General features: G+C 32.6%; 1 protein-coding gene across 1 annotated transcript; it reads right to left on the bottom strand.

The window, feature by feature from the left end:
• Positions 1-472: 472 nt before the first annotated feature.
• LOC132726044 (baculoviral IAP repeat-containing protein 2-like) lies at positions 473-20071 on the bottom strand. The gene is made up of 9 exons (XM_060711291.1): positions 20051-20071; positions 18621-18742; positions 17725-17740; positions 16984-17139; positions 12435-12616; positions 11483-11615; positions 10855-10941; positions 2783-2962; positions 473-991 (listed from the first exon to the last, which is right to left on the bottom strand). Exons 2-9 carry the CDS (start codon positions 18669-18671, stop codon positions 795-797), a joined length of 1002 nt encoding a protein of 333 aa, XP_060567274.1. The 5' UTR covers positions 18672-18742; positions 20051-20071; the 3' UTR covers positions 473-794.
• Positions 20072-21070: the final 999 nt, after the last annotated feature.

Below are 21070 nucleotides of genomic sequence, written 5' to 3'. Positions count from 1 at the left end.
GAAATATAAGCTATGTAAATTAGGCAATACCGCTTAAATATTTTCCGTTATTGAAGTACTCGTGTTTATTTAGATAAAACGCTTAGTTATCAAAAACTAAACAATCGTATATAAATTTACAAGCACTTTGTTTAAGATAGTTCTTAAAAACGTCTCGCTGTTACATCCTTTCATTCACGACTTTATTGTCTATCAACACTATTAAGGAAAGCTGTTCGAGTCTTTTTAAGCGAAATACAATTTGAGATTACATGTAGATTTAGGTCACTTGTTTAAGACCACACTTTTTGCATGTTTTTACATCACTTTGCTTTGCTTCAACAACAACTTTAGCAGTACATAATGTATGTTTTACTGAATTAAGAAAGTCGGAATTTCTCCATAATATTAACATGTATATTTTATTTACATGCTATGATTTGAGCACCCGAAATGTTTTGAAAATTTGAAAATAGTATTAATACTATTTTCAGCAATTCTATTTTTTGTGCTTTGTCTGTTAAGCTTATTCTAGAACGACGTTTATATAAACATTAAAAATGTTTCAAATGGCGAATGTTTAAAACTCTGTGAAAAATAAAACGGTATATATTTTCGGTATATTTTTTTAAAAAAATATGATTTTTTCCCTAAACATTAAGATGTTGAAACATTATAAGCATTTTACAGGTTTGAAATGACTAGATGAAGCTATATTAAAAACTGAATACAAGAAATGGGAGAAAAAAAAAGAAATAAGACGACTTTGGAGTAACGCACGTGAAATGTTACATCTTTGTTACGCGCCCCTTTCGCTATGCTCGATACGTCCGAACTTTCTCCTTCACCACTGTTTCACACACTGGACATCGAGAAACCTTGTCCGAGCAGTTATGACAAAGTCTGTGATGTGCGCATGGCAGAAATAGAACATCCGGTTCCTCTTTGACACAAAGCATACATTGAACAATCCTTGACAGTCTTTCATGTTCAGCCGCTATTTCTTGTATATCTTTTGGAAGAGAGAAAAAGACATAACGAAATTATGTTAACCAATTAAAAACAGATTAAAGTGGAATTTAGTTTGTATATGTTTTATCATTAAAGTATTTTTTATGTCATTACACTTATATTTTGTTGAAAATGTTATATCATTACAGTATTTTTTTCCGATTAATAACGGCTTGGGAAATGTTATTTTACCCAGGGTGATATTTTTACTGTTACCCACAGACTTGTTACTATTTAGCATACCCATTGCATTTAAGTGTGGTTTTATTATTTTCAAATGTAAAACTTTTAATGGTTTTAGTTCTCTACTTTTACGAAACTTTAGGATTCCACTTTCTGGCCCGTTATGCAGCCCCGTTATGGATAGATAAGTCATACTCGTGTATAAATGCTATACATAATAAGTCAATGCGTTTTAGGGGTAGGTAAATACACCCCAAATTTAGCGGTCCAAAATGAAATCGGATGGAAGCCACTGATTGTTCAGCAATGAGACAACACTGCAGATTGTTAAATATGCATGATTCAAGGTCGAATTATAAACTATTTGAATTGAAATTGTTTGCCACCGTAGCAATACTTTAACATTTACAGTATCTTAGAAAGAAAGACATTAATAATAACTTTATACAAAAGTTTGATGCTTGTTTCTATGATCATTACACTAGTAATACGTTGACATTGACTTATTACAAACCCTGTGCATTTATAGTGTTTATAACAATGACTTATTACACTAGTAATACATTGGCATTGACTTCTTTCATTTGTAATACATTGACATTAACTTTTTTATACTTGTAATACTATGACTTTTAACACTAGTAATACATTGACATTGACTTTTTACACTAGAAATACATTGACATTGACTTTTTAGACTAGTAATATATTGACATTGACTTTTTACACTTGTAATACATTGACATTAACTTTTTATACTAGATATATATTGACATTGACTGTTTTACACTAGTAATATATTGACTTTTTACACTAGTAATACATTGACATTTACTTTTTTACACTTGTAATACTGTGACGTTTTACACTAGTAACACACTGACATTAGCTTCTTACACTAGTTATATATTGACATCGACTTTTTACACTAGTAATACATTACATTGACTTTTTACACTTGTAATACATTGACATTGACTTTTTACACTTCTTATACATTGAAATTGACTTATTGTACTTCAATGACATTGATTTATTATCCCTTTGCATTTAAAGTGTTTATATTGTAGCACGTTAACAATGAATTATTACTCTAGTAATTCATTAACATTTTAATACTTATCAAGAATCTTTTGCATTTATATTGTTTAAATATTAACACGTTGACATTTACTAATTATAAACCCATTGCATTTATGTTGTATAAAAAGTAACGCTTTGACATTTACTTATTACAAACCATTTGCATTCATTGTTTAAAAAGTAACACGTTGAAAAAACCTTTTGCATTTATATTGAAAATATAGTACACATTTACATTACAAACCTTTTGCATTTACAGTATATTGTTAATATAGTCATAAATTATCATTATATTATTACAAACCTTTTGTATTAATATTGTTTAAAAAGTTACACGTTGATATTCGCTTATTATAAACCTTTAACCTTATAAAACTTTTTTAAAGTTCAATTCATATACGCATTAACATTTACTCTAAATAATTTGCATATATATATATTGTTTAATCTGATTGAAGGATTCTAGATGTACTTATGTGTTCATTTTTTTTACTTTTCAAACAACTTGTCAGATATATATAACTACCTTCGGATTCATTCTGTGCTTCAGGTGTGGCGTTCGATCTATCCCGCGCGACATTTGTCCTATCTGGTGCGATATTTGTTCTATCTTGCGTGGCATTTGTCCTATCTGTTGCGGTATTTGTCCTGTCTTGCATGTCTAGGATAGTGTTCACAATCAATTCAACACTTGGGTTAGAATCACCTGTAAAAATTCAATAAATTTAATGCATTAATTTATTTTCTATTGCCATTTTCATACAACCGAAAATAGTTCGTCGTATGTTGTTATGCACCTGGTCGTCCGTCCGTCTATCTGTCTGTCCGTTTATTACCAATTTTGCATACGCTCTGTGTGTATATTTTGAACCGATGGAAAAAAATGAAAATACTTTGAAGAAATTTTACCATTATGAGATGCAAGCGCAGGTTTGACCTTCCTCGGGTCATTGCTAAGGTCACACATTGTGTATGCATTTCAAAATTTCGTTTCCGCTCTGAATCTTTTGAATCAAAAGAATGCAATTAAAACTATTTGGAAGAATGGTAAATAATAATGAGACGATGTGCAGTAGCAGGTTTCTAGGGGAAACGGACAAAAGCCCTCCCGGACAAAAGCCCTCCCCTCAAAAAATAACAAGGCGGACAAAAGCCCTCCCGTGAAAATGACAGGGCGGACAAAAGCCCTCCCGTGAAAATAACAGTGCAGACAAAAGCCCTCCCATGAAAATGACTGGGCGGACAAAAGCCCCTCCCGTGAAATTAACAAGGCGAACAAAAGCCCTCCCGTAAACAAAAATAAATATGTATGTTTGAATATTTGTGGTTTTTTTTTAATGCACTCAAATATTAAAATTGTGGCATATATCTCTTGTTGTTTTCAATTGGGCTAAGTATGTGTATGAGCTAGATTTACCTTCTATTCTGAATATACCTTCCTGAAATGTTTACCGAGGTAACTTTTTGCACGAATGTCGTTAAAACAAAGTCATTATTAAAAGTAATTGACTCATTACAAGGCACATTATAAATGTCTTTAACTTTTAATTTTAACTTCTTTTCATCATTTATTACTCTATTAACCCATTATTTCATGAGCATTTTGTGAAAAATGGCTGTTTTATTGAAAAGTCTCCCGTTACAAGTTGAAATTGCTATAAAACTATAAAAACTGCTTCAATACTTATCAAACTTGGCACAAATGTTGACTGGACAATTGCCTGCTCAGGCTTAAATTTCATGTTACCATGGCAACGAGGGGACATCTCAAAATTACCAAAAATCACTATTTTGCGTTGATTTTTTCCATCAAAATTGACTTGAGATAGAGTCAAATGCTTTTCAGCGTTGGTTACACATTACCTTATGATCGATCTGGGGTCATTTTTAGCCTCTCACAAGTCCAAAATTTTCTTGGCGATGACGGGGGACTCCGCCCCCTTCAAACCCCCAAACAGAAAGGAGGCACATCCCCATTCTTGCAACCCCCTGATGTATCTTTTGGTTGCAGGCCGCGCCGAAAAAGTGGTCACTTTTTTAAACAACATTTCTCAAACAAAAACAAGTGTTGGGGGCCTAAATAAGGCATTTTTTCACCATTTGAGACACCAAAAAGGGGGGGGGGGTGAAAAAGGCGTTAAAAGGCGTATATACATGTAAATATCGCATAATTGGTTAATATTAACATCACATAGGAGTAATCCTGTTTCAAGAGCTTCCTTATATCCAAATTGCCCCAGGACAGAGTCATCTGATTTAAATAAACTTTTTATCCTTAGAAAGACTGACACTTTTGCTAACATGTTCACACTAACACCAACTTAAAGTGTAGTCTATAATTCCGAGTGGGCACTTGACCATGGTATTTTAGCTTCATAAATAACTGGTTTAGTGGTGTTTGACATGTATGCTATGTGCACATTAATCTAAAATCTTGTAAAATATCTGAAAATGAAGATAAAACTGAAACTGATATTCAAAGATACCTTACAGTTATAATGGGAAAACAGTAAAAAGGAATTGTATATTAGTAGTTTATATAGTAATAGTGTTATGAATGAATTTGTAAATATATGTCAAAATGTTGATGATGCTGTAAGTAGCCATGAAATAGATCAATCTTTGACAAATTTCTGTAATCTATTGGAAGATGTATGTAATCCATTATTTAAAAGAAATGTCACAAATAACATTGGTTCTAACATAAGAAAAAAATAATGTATATTATGATAATGATTGTAAAGATCTTAAAAAAACATATTATAGATGTCTGAATATTTGGAGAAATAATAAATGTGATGAAACAAGGGCAGAAATGGTACAAGCTCGTAGTTATTATAAAAATACTATTAGGAAAAAGAAATTTATTTATGATAAGGAACAAACACACAAATTAGAAAATGCAAGGCTTCGTAATGCTAGGTTATACTGGAAAATGTTAAAAGGTACTGTTTCTGAAAATAATAAATGTAAGCTTACCACAGATGATTTTCAGAGATATTTTAAATCTGTAAATGATCCTGAGTCTGTATTTTATCAAGCTGATGAAGATGTCTTATATTTTAATGATAGATATTTAAATGAAGAATTAAATGTCATGTTCTCTGAACTTAATATTCCTTTTTTTCTTTTTTTTTCACTGGTACTGAAATTTGTAAACTGGTACTTTGTTTAATGAAATGTTTGATATTGGTTACTTCCCATCAAGTTAGGCAGAAGGTTTTATAGTACCTATTCATAAAAAGAGGGATATAGATAACCCTAATAACTATAGGAGTATTACTCTTAGAGACTTTTTACAAAAGTAATTAATGAACGTTTAAATATATGGGCTGAAAAATACAATGTGTATATAGAATCCCAGGCTGGTTTCAGAAAAATCATGAGCACTATTGATAATGTTTTATATTACATGGTATTATAACACATTTATTAGATAATAATAAAAGTTGTATGCTGTTTTTGTAGATTTCACTAAAGCTGAAATGTTATTTGGTATGAATTAATTAAATTAATTAAATTTGGAGTGAGAGGTAAAATGTTAGATATTATTAGGTCCATGTATGAGAATGTAAGATCAAGAGTAAAATACAATAATACTATTAGTGAAGAATTTGTATGTTACTTGGGAGTAAGACAAGGTAAATCCCTTTCGCCGTTTTTATTTTCTATGTATTTAAATTATATAGAACAATATTTTATGTTAAATGGTTTTGAAAGTATTGACTTAGGTATTTTAAAGATATTTTTATTATTGTATGCAGATGATATGGTGATTATGTCTGAAAAAGAGGTGGGCTTACAAAAAGGATTTAAAATTAAATTTGAAAAATATTTTTGATAGTGGAATTAGGGGTTAATGTACAAAGACAAAAGGTTTTTATTTTTTTTTAAAAGGGGGGGAAAACCCAGACCCGAATTTTTAATTTTATTTTAAAAGGAATCAGTTGAAAAAAGGGATCTTTTAATATGACCCTTTTTAAAAAACCCTTTTGGACAAACATTGAAGGGGGTTGGGATAAACTTATTTCGAATTTTCTTGTATGTCAGTTAAAAATAAAATGGATTTTTTTTTACCAAAATTTTAAATTATGGATTAAAAAATAAGGGGTTTTCTTTATAAATCATGATTAGAAAAAAAACTTTTTTAAAATATTTAAGAAATTGTTTTGGAGTTAAAAAACAAAAAAAAAAAACAAATTTTTCTTTTGGGAACTTGGAAAGGGAACTTAAAAAAAAATGAAGTTTTAAAATTTTTAAAATACTTTTTAAAAAAGTTGTTCAGTCAAGTAATACAAAATATGTCAAAGTTGTATATGATCTTATGTATAGAGATTTAGAATTCAATGTCCTGGGCTAAGTCTGTTATGATTTTGTTACAATCCTTACGTTTTAATGAAGTATGGACTACTCGGGGTGTTTATTTTTATTTTTTTTTAGCAGTAGTAAAACAAAGATTAAAAGATACATTTATACAAAATTGGTATGCAACTTTAAGAGATTCATCAAGAGCAAGAAGTTATGTATTGTTTTGTGATTTTGGTTTTAAATCATATCTGTCAATGGTTAATATTGAAAAATTTAGGAAATCTTTATCACGTTTCTGGACTTCTTCGCATAGATTAAAAGTAAACTGGTAGATGGCATAAACCTGAAGCAATTCCTTATAATGAAAGAAAATGTAATATTTGCTTAAAACTAAAAGATGAATTTCATGTATTATTATAATGTCCACAGTACAATGTTTTGAGAAAACAGCTCATAGATAAATATGTTTGGAAAAAAACCAAATACACCAAATTTATTGAATTGTTAACATCTCAAAATGAAAATATTATAAGAAAATTATCAATGTTTATCTTTAAAATGTTTGAACTAAGAATAAATGTTGAATATTCGTAAATTATAGTAGCTAGGAAGGTAAATGTAATGTTACTTAATTGATATCATTATGCAAAACATATGCTTCATTTAAACCTTGATTATTCTGTTCATATTAAACCAAACTTATGTCTCAAATATACAGGAATTGTTAAATATATGTTATATATGTTTAATGACCTTGATATAATGTTTATGTATGTATGTATGTATGTTTGTACGTATGCTGTGTACTCATGGGTATAATACCCACATGTATTTGGAATAAAATCTTGAATTTGTATGCGTGCGTTAAAGCACGTGGTTACGAGAAGTTACTTGATGCACAGCGAGTTATGGTAATGTGAACGCTTCATTGTTAAAAAAAATTAAAAAAACATTGATGGATAACATTTGTCCCATACATTGTATAATTTTGTCACTGTCCAGTACATTGATTATCTTACTAGTAGAAAAACATAACACAATAAAGCAGGAACGGCCACGTAACACGGTCCTGCTCAGAAGAATTTGTTCGTGGTCGGTTTCGCCGAATTCGCACGGACACACGTTTTTATATTAGCATACCTGTGCTAATTGACCTCGAATACGTGTCATCCTGTATATTGACATGTATGTTGGGGCCACAAATCTAAATCTCTACACATAAGATCATATACAACTTGGACTTGGATTTTACGACATCTATAGGTGACAACTTCGTAATTACGTTTTATTATGCTATAGTCGTTGAAAGGATATAAGCTAATACATTTTAATCTACTGTGCGAAAGACTTATGCCAGGACCTCAGCTATGTAGGAGCACATTTGTCTCGGAGCACATTTGTCTCACAAAGTGTGACCGATGTGTTCGTAAACATTCATATTTGCGACAAAGTGGAAATGAGACAGATGTGTTCGACACACAATAGAAAGGACACTCAAAGCACATTTGTCTCACATTTTTCCATAAAATTCTTAAAAGGTTATGATTATGCGCATCTGTATACCGGCTACCAGCCATTGTTCTTTGTTTTCTGTATTTATAATACCGTTTTGAGGTCACTTCCGGTCAGTCAAAAATGCATAGGAGTCATATATTAAATTAAAGAATAAACCTGTTCTGCATGTCACAATGAAAATTTCTAGTGTAGCATCCAGAACCTAAACAAATATGCAGCAAGTCTATTTTTATTGTTATTTATTTTCAATGCTTAAAGTTTTATAAATGCTTTATGGCACTAGAAATGTATTTTAAGCAAAACCAAGGTAGTATCTACGGTTGCATAAAGGGGACATAGCATTTTCTTATTTATCACGTGCGCACACGTTAGCTTTTACGTGGCAACGCGATACTATTACGTGCGCACGCGATAGCAATTACGTGCGCACGCGGATATGTATTCCGCATTTGGACACTGACCGGAATCCTCGCATGAAAAATTCAACGCCCCGTGTATCTGTTGAACCTACAGTGGTTAGGAGCAAGTGGTTTTTTGAATTCACTCGGCCACGGAGGCCCTTAAATGACCTATAAAAGAAAATAAGAATACCATTACACACGTATTTTGTTTTCATCAGAAATATATGAATAAAAAACGTGATTTTCCAAGAATTGCGGCTTTCAGATCCGCCATTGAAAAAGCACTAACAACATGCATGAGTTTCTGAAATAATCCGGGTAATGCCATACTTATGGAATATCGGGCCACTCAGAATCGGGCGAGACGCGACATTCCGGTGAGACACGAAGCGAGGCACGATATTGTGACACGAGATCTCGCAATGTCGAAGTATCCCGTACCACGATATTTCCGAAATGAATAAATGTTTACTTCTTCAGATAGGGCAAGTATGAATTTATTAATATTCAAATAATGATTTCTGAGGAAGTTAGATGTTTGTAACCCAAAGAAATTCGCGATAAATGTAAAATAATGCGTTATAAAAGTAGAAAAATGTAAACAAAGTAGTATTTTGACTTCAATACAAAATTCTAAATCACTTCAACTGAACAAACTGCAAAAAGAAGCAGATGAAAAAAATGGTTCAGGTAATAAGTCAATTAGTAACTTTTTGGAGCTATAAAAGTATACCAAAAATAAAAAAGTTTTTGAATAATACAAATAAAAACATTTCTAAGGCATAATGGGCCTTTAAGTGATTTTATGTAATACTACTTAGCGGTATATGACCGGGAATCAATTTCTTGTCTCGCGTCGACGAACGAAATGCGAAGCGAGATGCGAGATTTCGCTAGACGCGAGATTTCGGCGAGATGCGAAACGAGTCACGATATTGTATCATTCAATATCAACCGATTACAGTGTTCCGTTTGGACATAAGTAACATTTTTGTCTCCCTGAACAGCTATGCACAATGGTACAAAGATGAAATTGAGATGAAACAATGATTAAAACACGATGGCACGATATTGAAATCACGATGATGCGATGACACGATAGAGAAAATAATATCGCGTTTTCATCATCATGCCATCGCAGTTTCATCATATCGTACCATCGTATTTTCACCATCGTAACATCGTCTTACACCATAGTACCATCACGTTTTTTATTATTGAGCCTTCGTTGTTTCACCATCGTACAATCGTTGTTTCACCATCGTACAATCGTTGTTTCACGTTCGTACCATTGTGTTTTCACCATCGCACCATCGCGTTTTCATCAACGTACCATCGTGCCATCGCGCTGTCACCATTGTACCATCGTGAACGGGATTTAGTATGTTTTAGTGTACACCTTCAGGTTAAGCCAATCAATTTTTTGAATTAGAGATATTATAATTAATAGTTCACTTTAGGTTATCATAAAGAAAGCATAAGCAAACTTATTTATGATTACACTTGACATGAGGTAAAACGGCGAACCTCGTTTCTAAAAAAGAATTTCTGCCTTGGGGAAATATGTGACAAATAATTCATAAAAAATGACATGAGACAAATGTGCTTTCTTGTCCCTTAAAAACACATGAGACAAATGTGCTTTCTTGTCCCTTAAAAAACTTGATCGGAGCACATTCGTCACACAAATGAGTTTTTTGGGGTAGACATTTGAGGTCCCATTTGTCTCATGTGGGACAAATGCGACCGCATCTGTCTTACGTAAGACAAATGTGCTCCGAGACAAATGTGCTCCTACACAGCTATTTGGCATAAAGCATTGTCTTGAAAAACTTTACAGTAAGTATGCCCCCTAAGGTCGATATTGGTCCCGCTCAAGGGGTCACTTGATTTATAGAGACTGATTTGGTTAAATACATTTTTATTTACCGGAAAACGTTAATTAGTGTGTTGCTCTGACTCTGTTTCTTTGTATTAAGGTTCAAGTGAACTAAGCTGTTGTATGATTACGTTTGAGATGTGTGCAACACATGCTCTCTGGACTGCTTTCGTACTTTCTATACAAATATTGACATTTAATCTTTCAATGAAAGTGAAATATTATAGTCACAAATTGTGTAGTACTTGGTACAGTTATCGTTCTCGTTTCAGAAATGTAGCTTTCTTTCGTCAACAAAGCAGACTTGAAACAAAACATTCTTCAAACGATATACAGATTTTTCTTTTACATATTTTACATACTTTCTGAATACACATTAATTTCCTTTAACATATCCTTCGCATAAGTGTTGTCATAATCAAAGTAACGACTTTTTACTTATTTCATTAGAAAGGATCATAAATGCGGTATCTATAAATTTCGTGTGTACAATACCTTTTCTTCTTATTTCAGCTTTAGCGTGTTCCACGTCACTTTCGGAATATCCCATCTCCCTTAACTGTATGTCCGTTGACCTCCTGTCTAAACATTTAATAAATACTTTTCAATGTTGTTAAATGTGATCATTTTTGATTCTTTAACATGTTAGGCTAGATGTAGAAAAAAAGGAAACAAACCGAAATTTGGTTTGGAAAATATGCATTTTAAGCATAATATGAGTGATACATGTAACAGAATTGTAAGGAAGCGGCCCTCTAGAAACGGATGTTCTATTAAAATATGAACTCATAATTAAAAGTTTGAAAAGCCTGATTAGTTTAAAATAACATTTATTTGTTGTTTTTTTTTCATTTACGTAATAAAGTACATATAAAAAACATAGGAAGCTTAAAACGCCTAAAAAGTAATTAGAAAGTCTTAAACTCCTTATTAGAAATTTTAAACACGTAATTGTGAGTTTCAATTTGCTAATTTGTATTACAACTTTTGATAATGAATTGATACCGGGCTGCTTCCGTATAATTTTGTCACGTCTAAGCATGTAGTTATTAAAACGCAAAATTTAGAAAAATACGAAAAACAGCTAAAATGCTTTTATCAAATCTTATATTTGGACACTCACTTAAGCTGCCCGAAATGTTAAGCCTATCCATTGACGGCATGCTTAAAGTTGTTGCTCCTGTTGTTGTTGTTGTTGCTGCTGTTGTTGCTGTTGTTGCCGTTGATGTTTGCATGGCTGACCCACCACCAGTACCCTGTAAAGTATATCATTGTATTTATAGTGCTCATTTGTTATAAATAATTTATTATTAAAATGTAGGTGATTGAAATAACATTTTATCCAATAAGATCATCCCATTTGTTTGCAAATGTCTTTATACACTTACGTTTTCTAATCGGCACTTACAGTGTTTAATGCTTGATCTCTGTAAAGATTCAAATCATTATGTTTTGTAAATATAACAAACACTTAAATACATAATTGAGCCGCGTCACGACAAAACCAACATAGTGCGTTTGCGACCAGCATGGATCCAGACCAGCCTGCGCATCTGATCAGGATCCATGCTGTTCGCTATCAGTTTCTCTACTTGTAATATAGTTGGTAAGCGAATAGCATGGATGCTGATCAGACTGCGCGGATGCGCTGGCTGGTCTGGATACAATCATGCTGGTAGCAAACCCATTATGTTGGTTTTGTCGTGACGCGGCTCATATATAAAATCCACATAATTTTGAAAACAGCATCAGAAGTTCAACGAAATCAAGTGCCATTGTCAAATGTGTTACTTTAATTTCTGTGCAGAACAATCTGTTTTTCCCTTCTCAGATTGCGCATGTGCAGAAAATAAAACCATCCGATCAAAGAAACAACAAACAATGTAATACTCGTTACAAATTATGTCAACATACAAGTGAATGTTATATCACAGATCATTTTGATAAACATTCAGACAATGTTCATTATAAAACGGAAACAGAGACTCGCAGATTATTTTGGCACTTCAATATTCATTTTCAGTTCTCGGATTCAGCCGTTCTTTTAAAGAATCTTTATCCCTACACATATTTACCGTCGACGGCACGTTTGATCCTCTTCTATGTTGCATGTCTCTCACATATGAAGCCCCCTTCAGTTGTATGATATAGTTACACTTAGGGAAATACGTAGCATGTTCTTTACAAGGGTCGTCGCCCGTACTCCAGTCTTTAAGACCACCATCGCACGTGAAACACCGACATAAATCACCTTCTCCTATAACAAAATCACACTTTTATAAATATTCAAAATTAGAGTTTATTCTTTACCCGTAATTAACATCAAATGCCTGCTTCAGATTGACCACGTAACCACCCAATATATTTTCAGTAGTGTGTGTTCTGTAATGCATGTATTAGGTTAAGAACATTGTTGAGTAAAATACCGGAGTTTATTGGCACGAGTACGGAGCTATCGAACCTATATTTGACGAGACGCTAGCCAAGTGTAATATAGGTTTAAGAGCTGTTTAGGAGTCCAGTAGAATCCATATTGTACTTAACACTGTATAATAGCATCTTATTTACACGCATTATAACATCGGTCTAGTTATCTAACTTTTTAGGGCAGTGTGAGAATCTGGCCGTTGTTTCTTTGAGCAAGAAACGTTAAACTCAATACTTAGTACTGATACATGTAAGGTCAAGTGATTAATTTGATGTTGTGTCGATAATAGCTTCCTGCACAAATGAACTAAAATAAACACCATATATAAATTATGATTTGTATAGGAAGTTCTATCCATACGCATATATTTAACCCTTAACCCTATATTGAGAGACCCAGACAATCCTTCAAAACTGCATGGTACCAGTACCAGGCAAGACACCAAGTACCTTTAATTCTTTTTTTTTTTTTTTTTATTTCGAGACAAAAATGTAAAAAATGAAAATTAGACGACATTTTTGGCAAGCCAAATTTTCTTAGCAGGTTTAAAGAAAATTAGTTCATCTGTTTTTGTTGTGAGTTTTCACGAATAATACAGAATGTATTATTATCATAATATTAGGATAATGCATCATTTTGCGAGCTTGTAGGAATATATCATTGAATTATCAACATGAATGCATTGAGCAATACAACCGATTAAATACGAGTACCACTTTCATGCAATATCCATTCTATATATGATATATATGCTTAGATAAGAGGATTACGAATTTACGATATGCCTAGAAATTCTGAAGTTTTGTTGAAGGAACTCCACCACTGAGGATTAAAGGTCTAGTAAAAGAATAAAATTTGAATTCGTTTCATAGAACATCTGGGGCACTTAAAACGAAAGGTATGCAAATGATAATTAAGAAAAATGCTGAGACAAATTGAAAATCGTATTTTTTGCTATACTTAGACCGACTTTTCGATTCTGGGTCATTTTTCACTACAGATATAGAAAAATTATGCTGGGAAAAAAACAGAGAGAGCGAATGATCTAAAACTTTGAACACAAGTTGTTGGTTTAGACCTATACATCAGATGGAGCATTAATCTTGAAAAATATTTCCAGTCCCGTCATGTTAACCAAGAGCCCGGTTTGAACCGGGTGATGCTCCCCGAATAGGTTTTTGACACAGGAAAGTACACCTCTTGTAGTTTCAGAGTTATGTCCCTGGACAAAGTTCAAAGTGCAAAACTTCCAGAATAAGGCAAGACTTTGCACCGGACTTCTAATAAATGAGATCTATCTACATACAGTTTCTAGTTGATACCTGTTATGGTTTCTGAGCTATGTCCCTGACAAAGTTTTAAATGTAAAAATGAACAAAGGGCAATAACTCCAAAATAAGGCAAGGCAGAGTTACGTTTCTTGTGCACTGCACATTTACCTATTGAGACAAAGTTCATATTGAAATCTCTTATAATTATAGAGTTATGTCTCGGACAAGCTTTTTCCAGAAGGGGAGATAATTCAATTACAGGGCTCACCAGAGTTATGGTTCTTTTGCAATGCACTTCTACCCATGAGATCTATCGACCTACAAAGTTTCATGTTGATATCTCTGTTAATTTTAGAGTAACATCCCTCACCAAGTTTAAAGTATAAATATAATTAAAGTGCAATAACTCAAAAATTGGCAAAGCAAAGTTACGGGTTTTATGCACTGCACATTTTCTCACTGAGATCTATCCATCTAAAAAGTTTCATGTTGATATCTCTTATAATTATCGAGTTATGTCTCGGACAACATTTATTTTTCTAAAAGGGGAGATAGTTAAAAGACACGACTTAGTAGAGTTATGGTTCTTTTGAAATACACTTCTACCCAATGAGATCTATTTAACTACAAAGTTTCACGTTGATATCTCTTATGATTTTACGGTTATGTTCTGGACAAAGTTCAAATTGTAAAAATGAACAAAGGGCAATTACTCCAAAAATTAAGGGCATGGAGAGTTTAGCGGTTTCTTGTGCATGCAAATCTTTCATTGAGTCTATCCTACCTCGACGTTTATGTTGATAAGTTTAATAAATAATTATTGAATAAGTTCGGAAAGATTTTTCTAAAAGGGGAGATAATTCAAAAACGCGGCTTTTTAAATGCACTCTACCCAATGAGATCTACCTACCTACAAAGTTTCATATTTATTATCTCTTATTCTTATAATTTTAGAGTTATGTTCTGGACAAAGTTCAAAGTGTAAAAATGAACAAATGGCAATAACACAAAAATTAGGTATGGCAGAGTTACGGTTCTTGTGCACTGCACAGCTACCTATTGAATTATATCTACCTACAAAGTTTTATGTTGATATCTCCTATAATTTTAGAGTTATGTCCCGGGCAAGATTTATAATTAAAAAACTGTTCTGTACCACTTTGGAAAGTTTAAACAAATTATCTCCAAGGGTTTTCCAAGTTACTAGTATGCTTCGGACAAGACAACGGACGGACAGACGGATAGAAGGACAGACGGACGTTCTAAAGGGACAGTAATAATGTGGCTACTTTATTGTTCTCTCTATGGTTCTTTTTAGCCACACAAAAGAAAATAGCCACATAAAATCATTATGGAATGAATGACATCAAAGAGAAAGAACAGTTACCTCTGGTCGTCCCTCTAGCCATTTTATTACTGTCCTGTGAGAACGGACAGACGGGCGGACGGACGGTCAGACGGCGACTATATGCTCTCCCTTTGGGGAGCATAAAAACCTCAAGATTACCACTGGCGTTCCTGCCGATACGCCAATACGCACGGGCGTGTTTAATGAATAGAGTTTCGAGAAATTAATATTTGAAAAAAAATGAAGCGAAAATAATTGATGTAGATCTATTTATAGTTGCGTAGCTGCTTATTGATTCCATAGGTATGTTTACGATGTAACCTCTGTCAAATATATTCATACAATCAAAGGCGAGTAAAGCGCAATTTAGCACATACATGAAAGAGAAAAGAACATGTGGGGATTTTAGCGAGAAATTTTCTATTGTGTTTTTTTTTATTTCTAATACAAATCATCAATTTTGTAAGTAGGTTATGTTTGTGTTACCATAAAAATTCAATTTGTTCCACCCTATGCGGATTTTATTAAGGATTATCATTTTTAAAACTTAAAAAATAAAATGTTATAATGCTTATAAACCTCGCTTAACTTTATGTTTGTCTGGAACGTTTGTAGTACAAAGGAATACGTGTCAGCCTTCATCACATATATAGTCATACAGAACAGAGATAAAATTACAATAAAAACAAAGTAAAGCCATATGAGAGAATGTCCTTTCTTCCTTTTTTTCTTATTTTAAACTTTTTACAAAACTAAAATATGTTTCCACTCTTGCTAATTTTCCTGTTCATTTGTAAATATTTGTATGCGATACAAATACCTATATGTTATGTTTCTTTTTTCTAAGGTTTTGACTTGAATTTCTGCCAGACTAGTAAGGCATTAATTTTAACTGCGTAATAATATAACTAAAATATATTAGATGAATTTTAAAGATTAAAATTGAGGAAAAATTGTAAAAAAAAAAACAATTATTTTCTAATATTAACAAAATGCACCTAAGTGATCGCGTATCAATGAATTTAAGGTGTGGTTTTGATGCTATAGATTATTGTTACACTTAAACATTTAATCCGTTGTGTTCGTTTTATGGTCATAGGCAATATTTTCCTTGTTCCTTGATTATATCTCATGTTAAGGTTTTTTGAAATAAAAAAATATAACAAAAAAATAGTATTTTAAACATCTTGATTAGAATAGAAATACCTGGCTTTGTTTGTTTTTTTTTCTAATGATATATACGTTTTAAAGAAATATTTTCTTTGATTATATCTCATGTCATCCTCGGTGACCCAGGAATTTTGCCGTATACATGTATTAAATGTAGTGTATTCGGAATGTGAATCATGGTTTCCGACTATGATCTCTTGTCTAGATATATTGAAAAAGAAAAGAAAAAACGGAAAAAAGTTAACCATCTTGATTACAAATATTTGGTTTTCCTAATGGTAAATAACTTTTTTTGAATCATTTAATAAAAACAATCTTCACTTCAGGCTTGATGAAAATAGGACACTTTGCCCAAGGGACTATAATTGGCGTGTACTCAAAATAAGCCAAGGTACGCCCCTGATTACCTGTGTAAAATAGTCCAGCAACGGCTAATTGTTGATGTGGTATGTCTACATTACTCGGAAAACGTTCAAATGTTTCCAGCCTCGCATTCATAGTTTGATACTGAGGGGAGCGAACTCTGTATGACGTCTGGTTCCCGGCTTGGCGAGAAGAGTCAACTATAAAATTTATTGTAAAGTTCTTTAAAAAATGTTCCTATAAGAATAGTATGAATCATATCAACAACAAGAACAAAGAAAAATATCCTAATTAAAAACAGAACATGAAGTTTGTTACAAATAAAATGTCATATCCTTTTTTCATCATTGCAGCACATACTGCACATCACTAACATCACTATCACTTTTCATTGGATAAGCTTATATCTTTATAAATATCTTTCGTTTTTCCTAAAAAAATCATTTTGCTTTTATAAATTCGTTATAGATGTTTGACATGTTACATCACCGCGTATAAACGGTTGTTTGCAATATAACCCTCGACTAGCGGTTATATAAGTTAACAACCGTTTTTACTTGGGAACCTGTCAAAAATCTTTAAAAAAAAAAAAACTAATAATAAAATGATTGTTTTACCGTGTATTTCTTACCAGTTTATATAGACTATGTTTGGTCTTTATTGGGAATTGTCGTTAATCATATAATTGCATTGATACTTTACTGATAATTTCCGAAAGAGCTACACAAAGAAAAATGGTATTTAATGGACTTTAAGGTGAATTTATCAAAAAGTTTTCAAGATACCTTCCGTTGACGTTAACTGAAAAATAAAAAATAAAAATCACCATTCAATGATTGATCAAATAGGAAAACGTCGTTTGTTTCAATAACACAATTTTTGTTAAAACTTAAGATTTTGTTCAAGTATCGCCTAAGACTAAATGATGGAACCACCGACAAGATTTCTTAAAACCACAATATCGAAATAAATGAAAAATATTTCAATAACATATGGTTATCATAAATTATCGGCAATCGTATTACCATGGATATATTTGTTTGATATTTCCTTAAAACTCAAAATCTACAATTATTTATATAAATGAAGAGGTCTTTGTGTTTAGTTAGTTTACCATGTGCCTTGTCACTTTAAAGATATATTATGCTCAAATTTGATATTTGTAAAAAAGGTAATTAATGTACAGACTCTTTTGAAAAGTAAAATAAACATCTTCTGAATACACACAGAGAAAATATGTGTCGTTTTAAACACTACATATTACAGGTAATCACAGGATAATTACATTGTGTCATTTAAAAAAATGTGGCAGTTTTTATAATGAGAGACCAGATAAATTTGGCAGTAATAGGGACTACAGCTCCCAAACATTTTTTACATTCATTTATTCAAATACGACATATTTAGGAAGAATTTACTAGATTTCAATAAAAAATACTGCAATAAAAGTATTTCACCGGAAGATAAGTATAAATTAGTATATCTTTAAGTTATCTTTACCATTACACGTGTGACTCTATTCCAAGTTTATGTTGGGTTTTCAATCAAATTTTAAAGATACATATTTTTTTTTATTGCATGCTAAGCGGAAGGTAGTTCGCTTCTCAATTTTGCTTTTAGGTTTCAGACATATTAAGATAAATAAGCAGAAATGGGTAACTATGCGTTTATGTGTTCTTACATTTTGCAATAGATACGGGCACGCAGACGAATACTTCCGGTGTTCTTCCATGACGTCATCAGTCTTTATCCAGTCCTTCAAGCCTATCCCGCACACAAAACATCGCACTAAATCTTCTCGACCTGAATTCATACGAAATCGTATTAAATTAACATTCATTTTGCTTGAGTTTAAGTTACTAAGGCTGGTTGCCTGGGCGAGTGGTTAGGGATGTTTGCTTGAAACACACGTCCTCCACGGCCTTTGGTCCGAATGCTACTGCATGTTTACAGCATAAAGACGATGTGAAGTTTGTTCCTGGGAGGCTTCTTCGGAATATCGAATGTTCTACTCTTTTGCTTCATTGTTACATGGTTACAACTGCTGAAACGTTAAACCATATCCTTTGCAACATTGTATTCCTATACATTCATATACTTTCGCTCACATTCTTAAACCTTTTCTGACAATCTTATACCTCCGATCACATTCTTTTACTTTCGCTATTATACTTTTGCTCACATTCTCATATAAATTTTCGCTCACATTTGTATGCATCTTCTGAAATAATTGTACTTTCACCAACATTGCTTGTAATTTCAGTGACATTCTTGTATTTTCAAACACTTTAAATGACATTCCAATACTGTAACTGATATTCTTATATACTTTCACTTACATTCTTCTGCTTTCAAGACATTTTTTTTCTTTAGCTCACATTATTGTACTTTTACTCACATTCGTATACTTTTAATTAAATTTAAGGGGGCAGGGGACATATCCGAATGATGGCCCTGGGTCAATCTTTTTTATAACTTAGAAATGGTGTTTGGAAGGTACTGGAAACTTTGGATATTTCTCTGTCATTGTAATTCTTTCTTGTTTGTATATAGAAAATGAGCAGTATTTTGGGGTTTTAACCCGAGACTAAGCATGTTGGTAGCTTTGTATATATTTGTGACTCTCCGAATGGAGATGAAAAAGTGAAAACTCAAGCTTTGACAGATGACACAAAAACAAGTAAGAAATTTTGGATAAGTTTTGTGAAAAAATCTAAACGTATGACAGACACTTTATTGGTTATTTTTGAAAATGCCATTGATTGCACTGTGTGTAAGTGATATTTTTAAAGGAATCGGGCGGATTCTGGAGTATGCTGCACCTTCATGAAGATTGCCTATATTGGTATATTTTAGATTTTTGCTGGGTTGGGTAATTATATTAATTGCTGTCAGTCATTATTTTTAGGAGCAATGCATGCAAACCATTATGTTATTCAATGTTTGCCATATATCCTTGAAAAATGCCGTGCAACTGGTTATCTGCCTGTGAAACAGATTTTGAAATATTTGGAATTGTGTTTCTGGCCACGCTGAAATACAGAATTGTTCATTTTTAGGTCCCCTGCCCCCTTCTGGTACTTTCGTCTAATACAGCTTAATTTTGCTTACATTCCTATACTATTGCAAGCTCGACTTGAGGTCCTATCCGTCATGCTTAGGTAAAGGACCTCGAACATACCGACCGGAAAAAGGTAAAGATGTTAACGGGCGCTACAAAAAATAAAATATGTCAACAAGTTAAAAGGGGTTGTGGGGAACTGTTTGACCTATTTTGTTTTAAAAGAATCCACTAATTTAAAACAATGTTCGATCTTTTTTCTGACCGCAAATTGTACTTTCGTTGAGTTTCTTATACTTAACTTAAATTCCTATACTTCTGCTCACATAATTGAGCTGTTGTTTAATATATATTGTTTTACGTTTTTTAAAGATAGATTTGCCTGAAATGCCTAAGAACGTATGTAAACATTGACTTATCAAATATTGTAAAAATAGGATATATAAGTTAGACTGTAAAGGTTCCTTTTTTAGTACAGCATCATTTCTGTTTAAAAAGGAATTCATGTGTAAGACTCTATTGAAAATTAAAAAACATCCCCTGTAAAGAACATTCCTGATTAGCGAAGTGTATTTATATCTGGCTTTTCATTAACAGCCAATTTGATGAACGAAAATGTAATTCAGTCTGCTTGCCAACGTGTATATATTGTACATATTTCGGCGAACAGTTTCAAACGGAAGGGGCCACTCAGACTGGTGAGAGCTATGTGGCGATGGTGACGATGCAGCAATAGCCTCACTTGAAGAATATGACGTCGTAAAAGTGTTGATCTACTACTACGCTTGTCGGACTGAAAGAATATGACACCGATGGAACGCTCGATTCTTGTGCAGTAAAACCTGTACCTGGCACTGGGAGTCACTTCCATACTAAGACAGTCTACATCCGTATCGGTTACTTGAGTTGGATATTTATCTGTCTCGGGTGTAATGGGTTTTCGTAGCTTTCGTTTCCTCGGCGCTGACCATACTGTTAAGGGCTCCTGGATGGATTTTTCCCGCTTTGAGCTCTTCTTTCTACGTTGGTCACATGACTTTGTATCTAAAATTTTATAACACATAATTATA

This window comes from Ruditapes philippinarum, unplaced genomic scaffold (genome assembly GCF_026571515.1).
Source record: "Ruditapes philippinarum isolate M1 unplaced genomic scaffold, ASM2657151v2 ctg3203_1_1_1_1, whole genome shotgun sequence".
In the NCBI taxonomy this organism is placed as follows: domain Eukaryota; kingdom Metazoa; phylum Mollusca; class Bivalvia; order Venerida; family Veneridae; genus Ruditapes; species Ruditapes philippinarum.
This window is presented reverse-complemented; position numbering and strand designations above follow the sequence as displayed.

Excerpts from the sequence above, each read along its gene's own strand:
- LOC132726044 (XM_060711291.1), bottom strand. The coding sequence starts at position 18,671 with ATGGAAGAACACCGGAAGTATTCGTCTGCGTGCCCGTATCTATTGCAA. Across the intron at positions 11,616-12,434 it reads GATCAAACGTGCCGTCGACG|GGTACTGGTGGTGGGTCAGC; the intron begins GTAAATATGTGT and ends TATACTTTACAG. Across the intron at positions 2,963-10,854 it reads AGCTGAAATAAGAAGAAAAG|GTGATTCTAACCCAAGTGTT; the intron begins GTATTGTACACA and ends GAATTTTTACAG.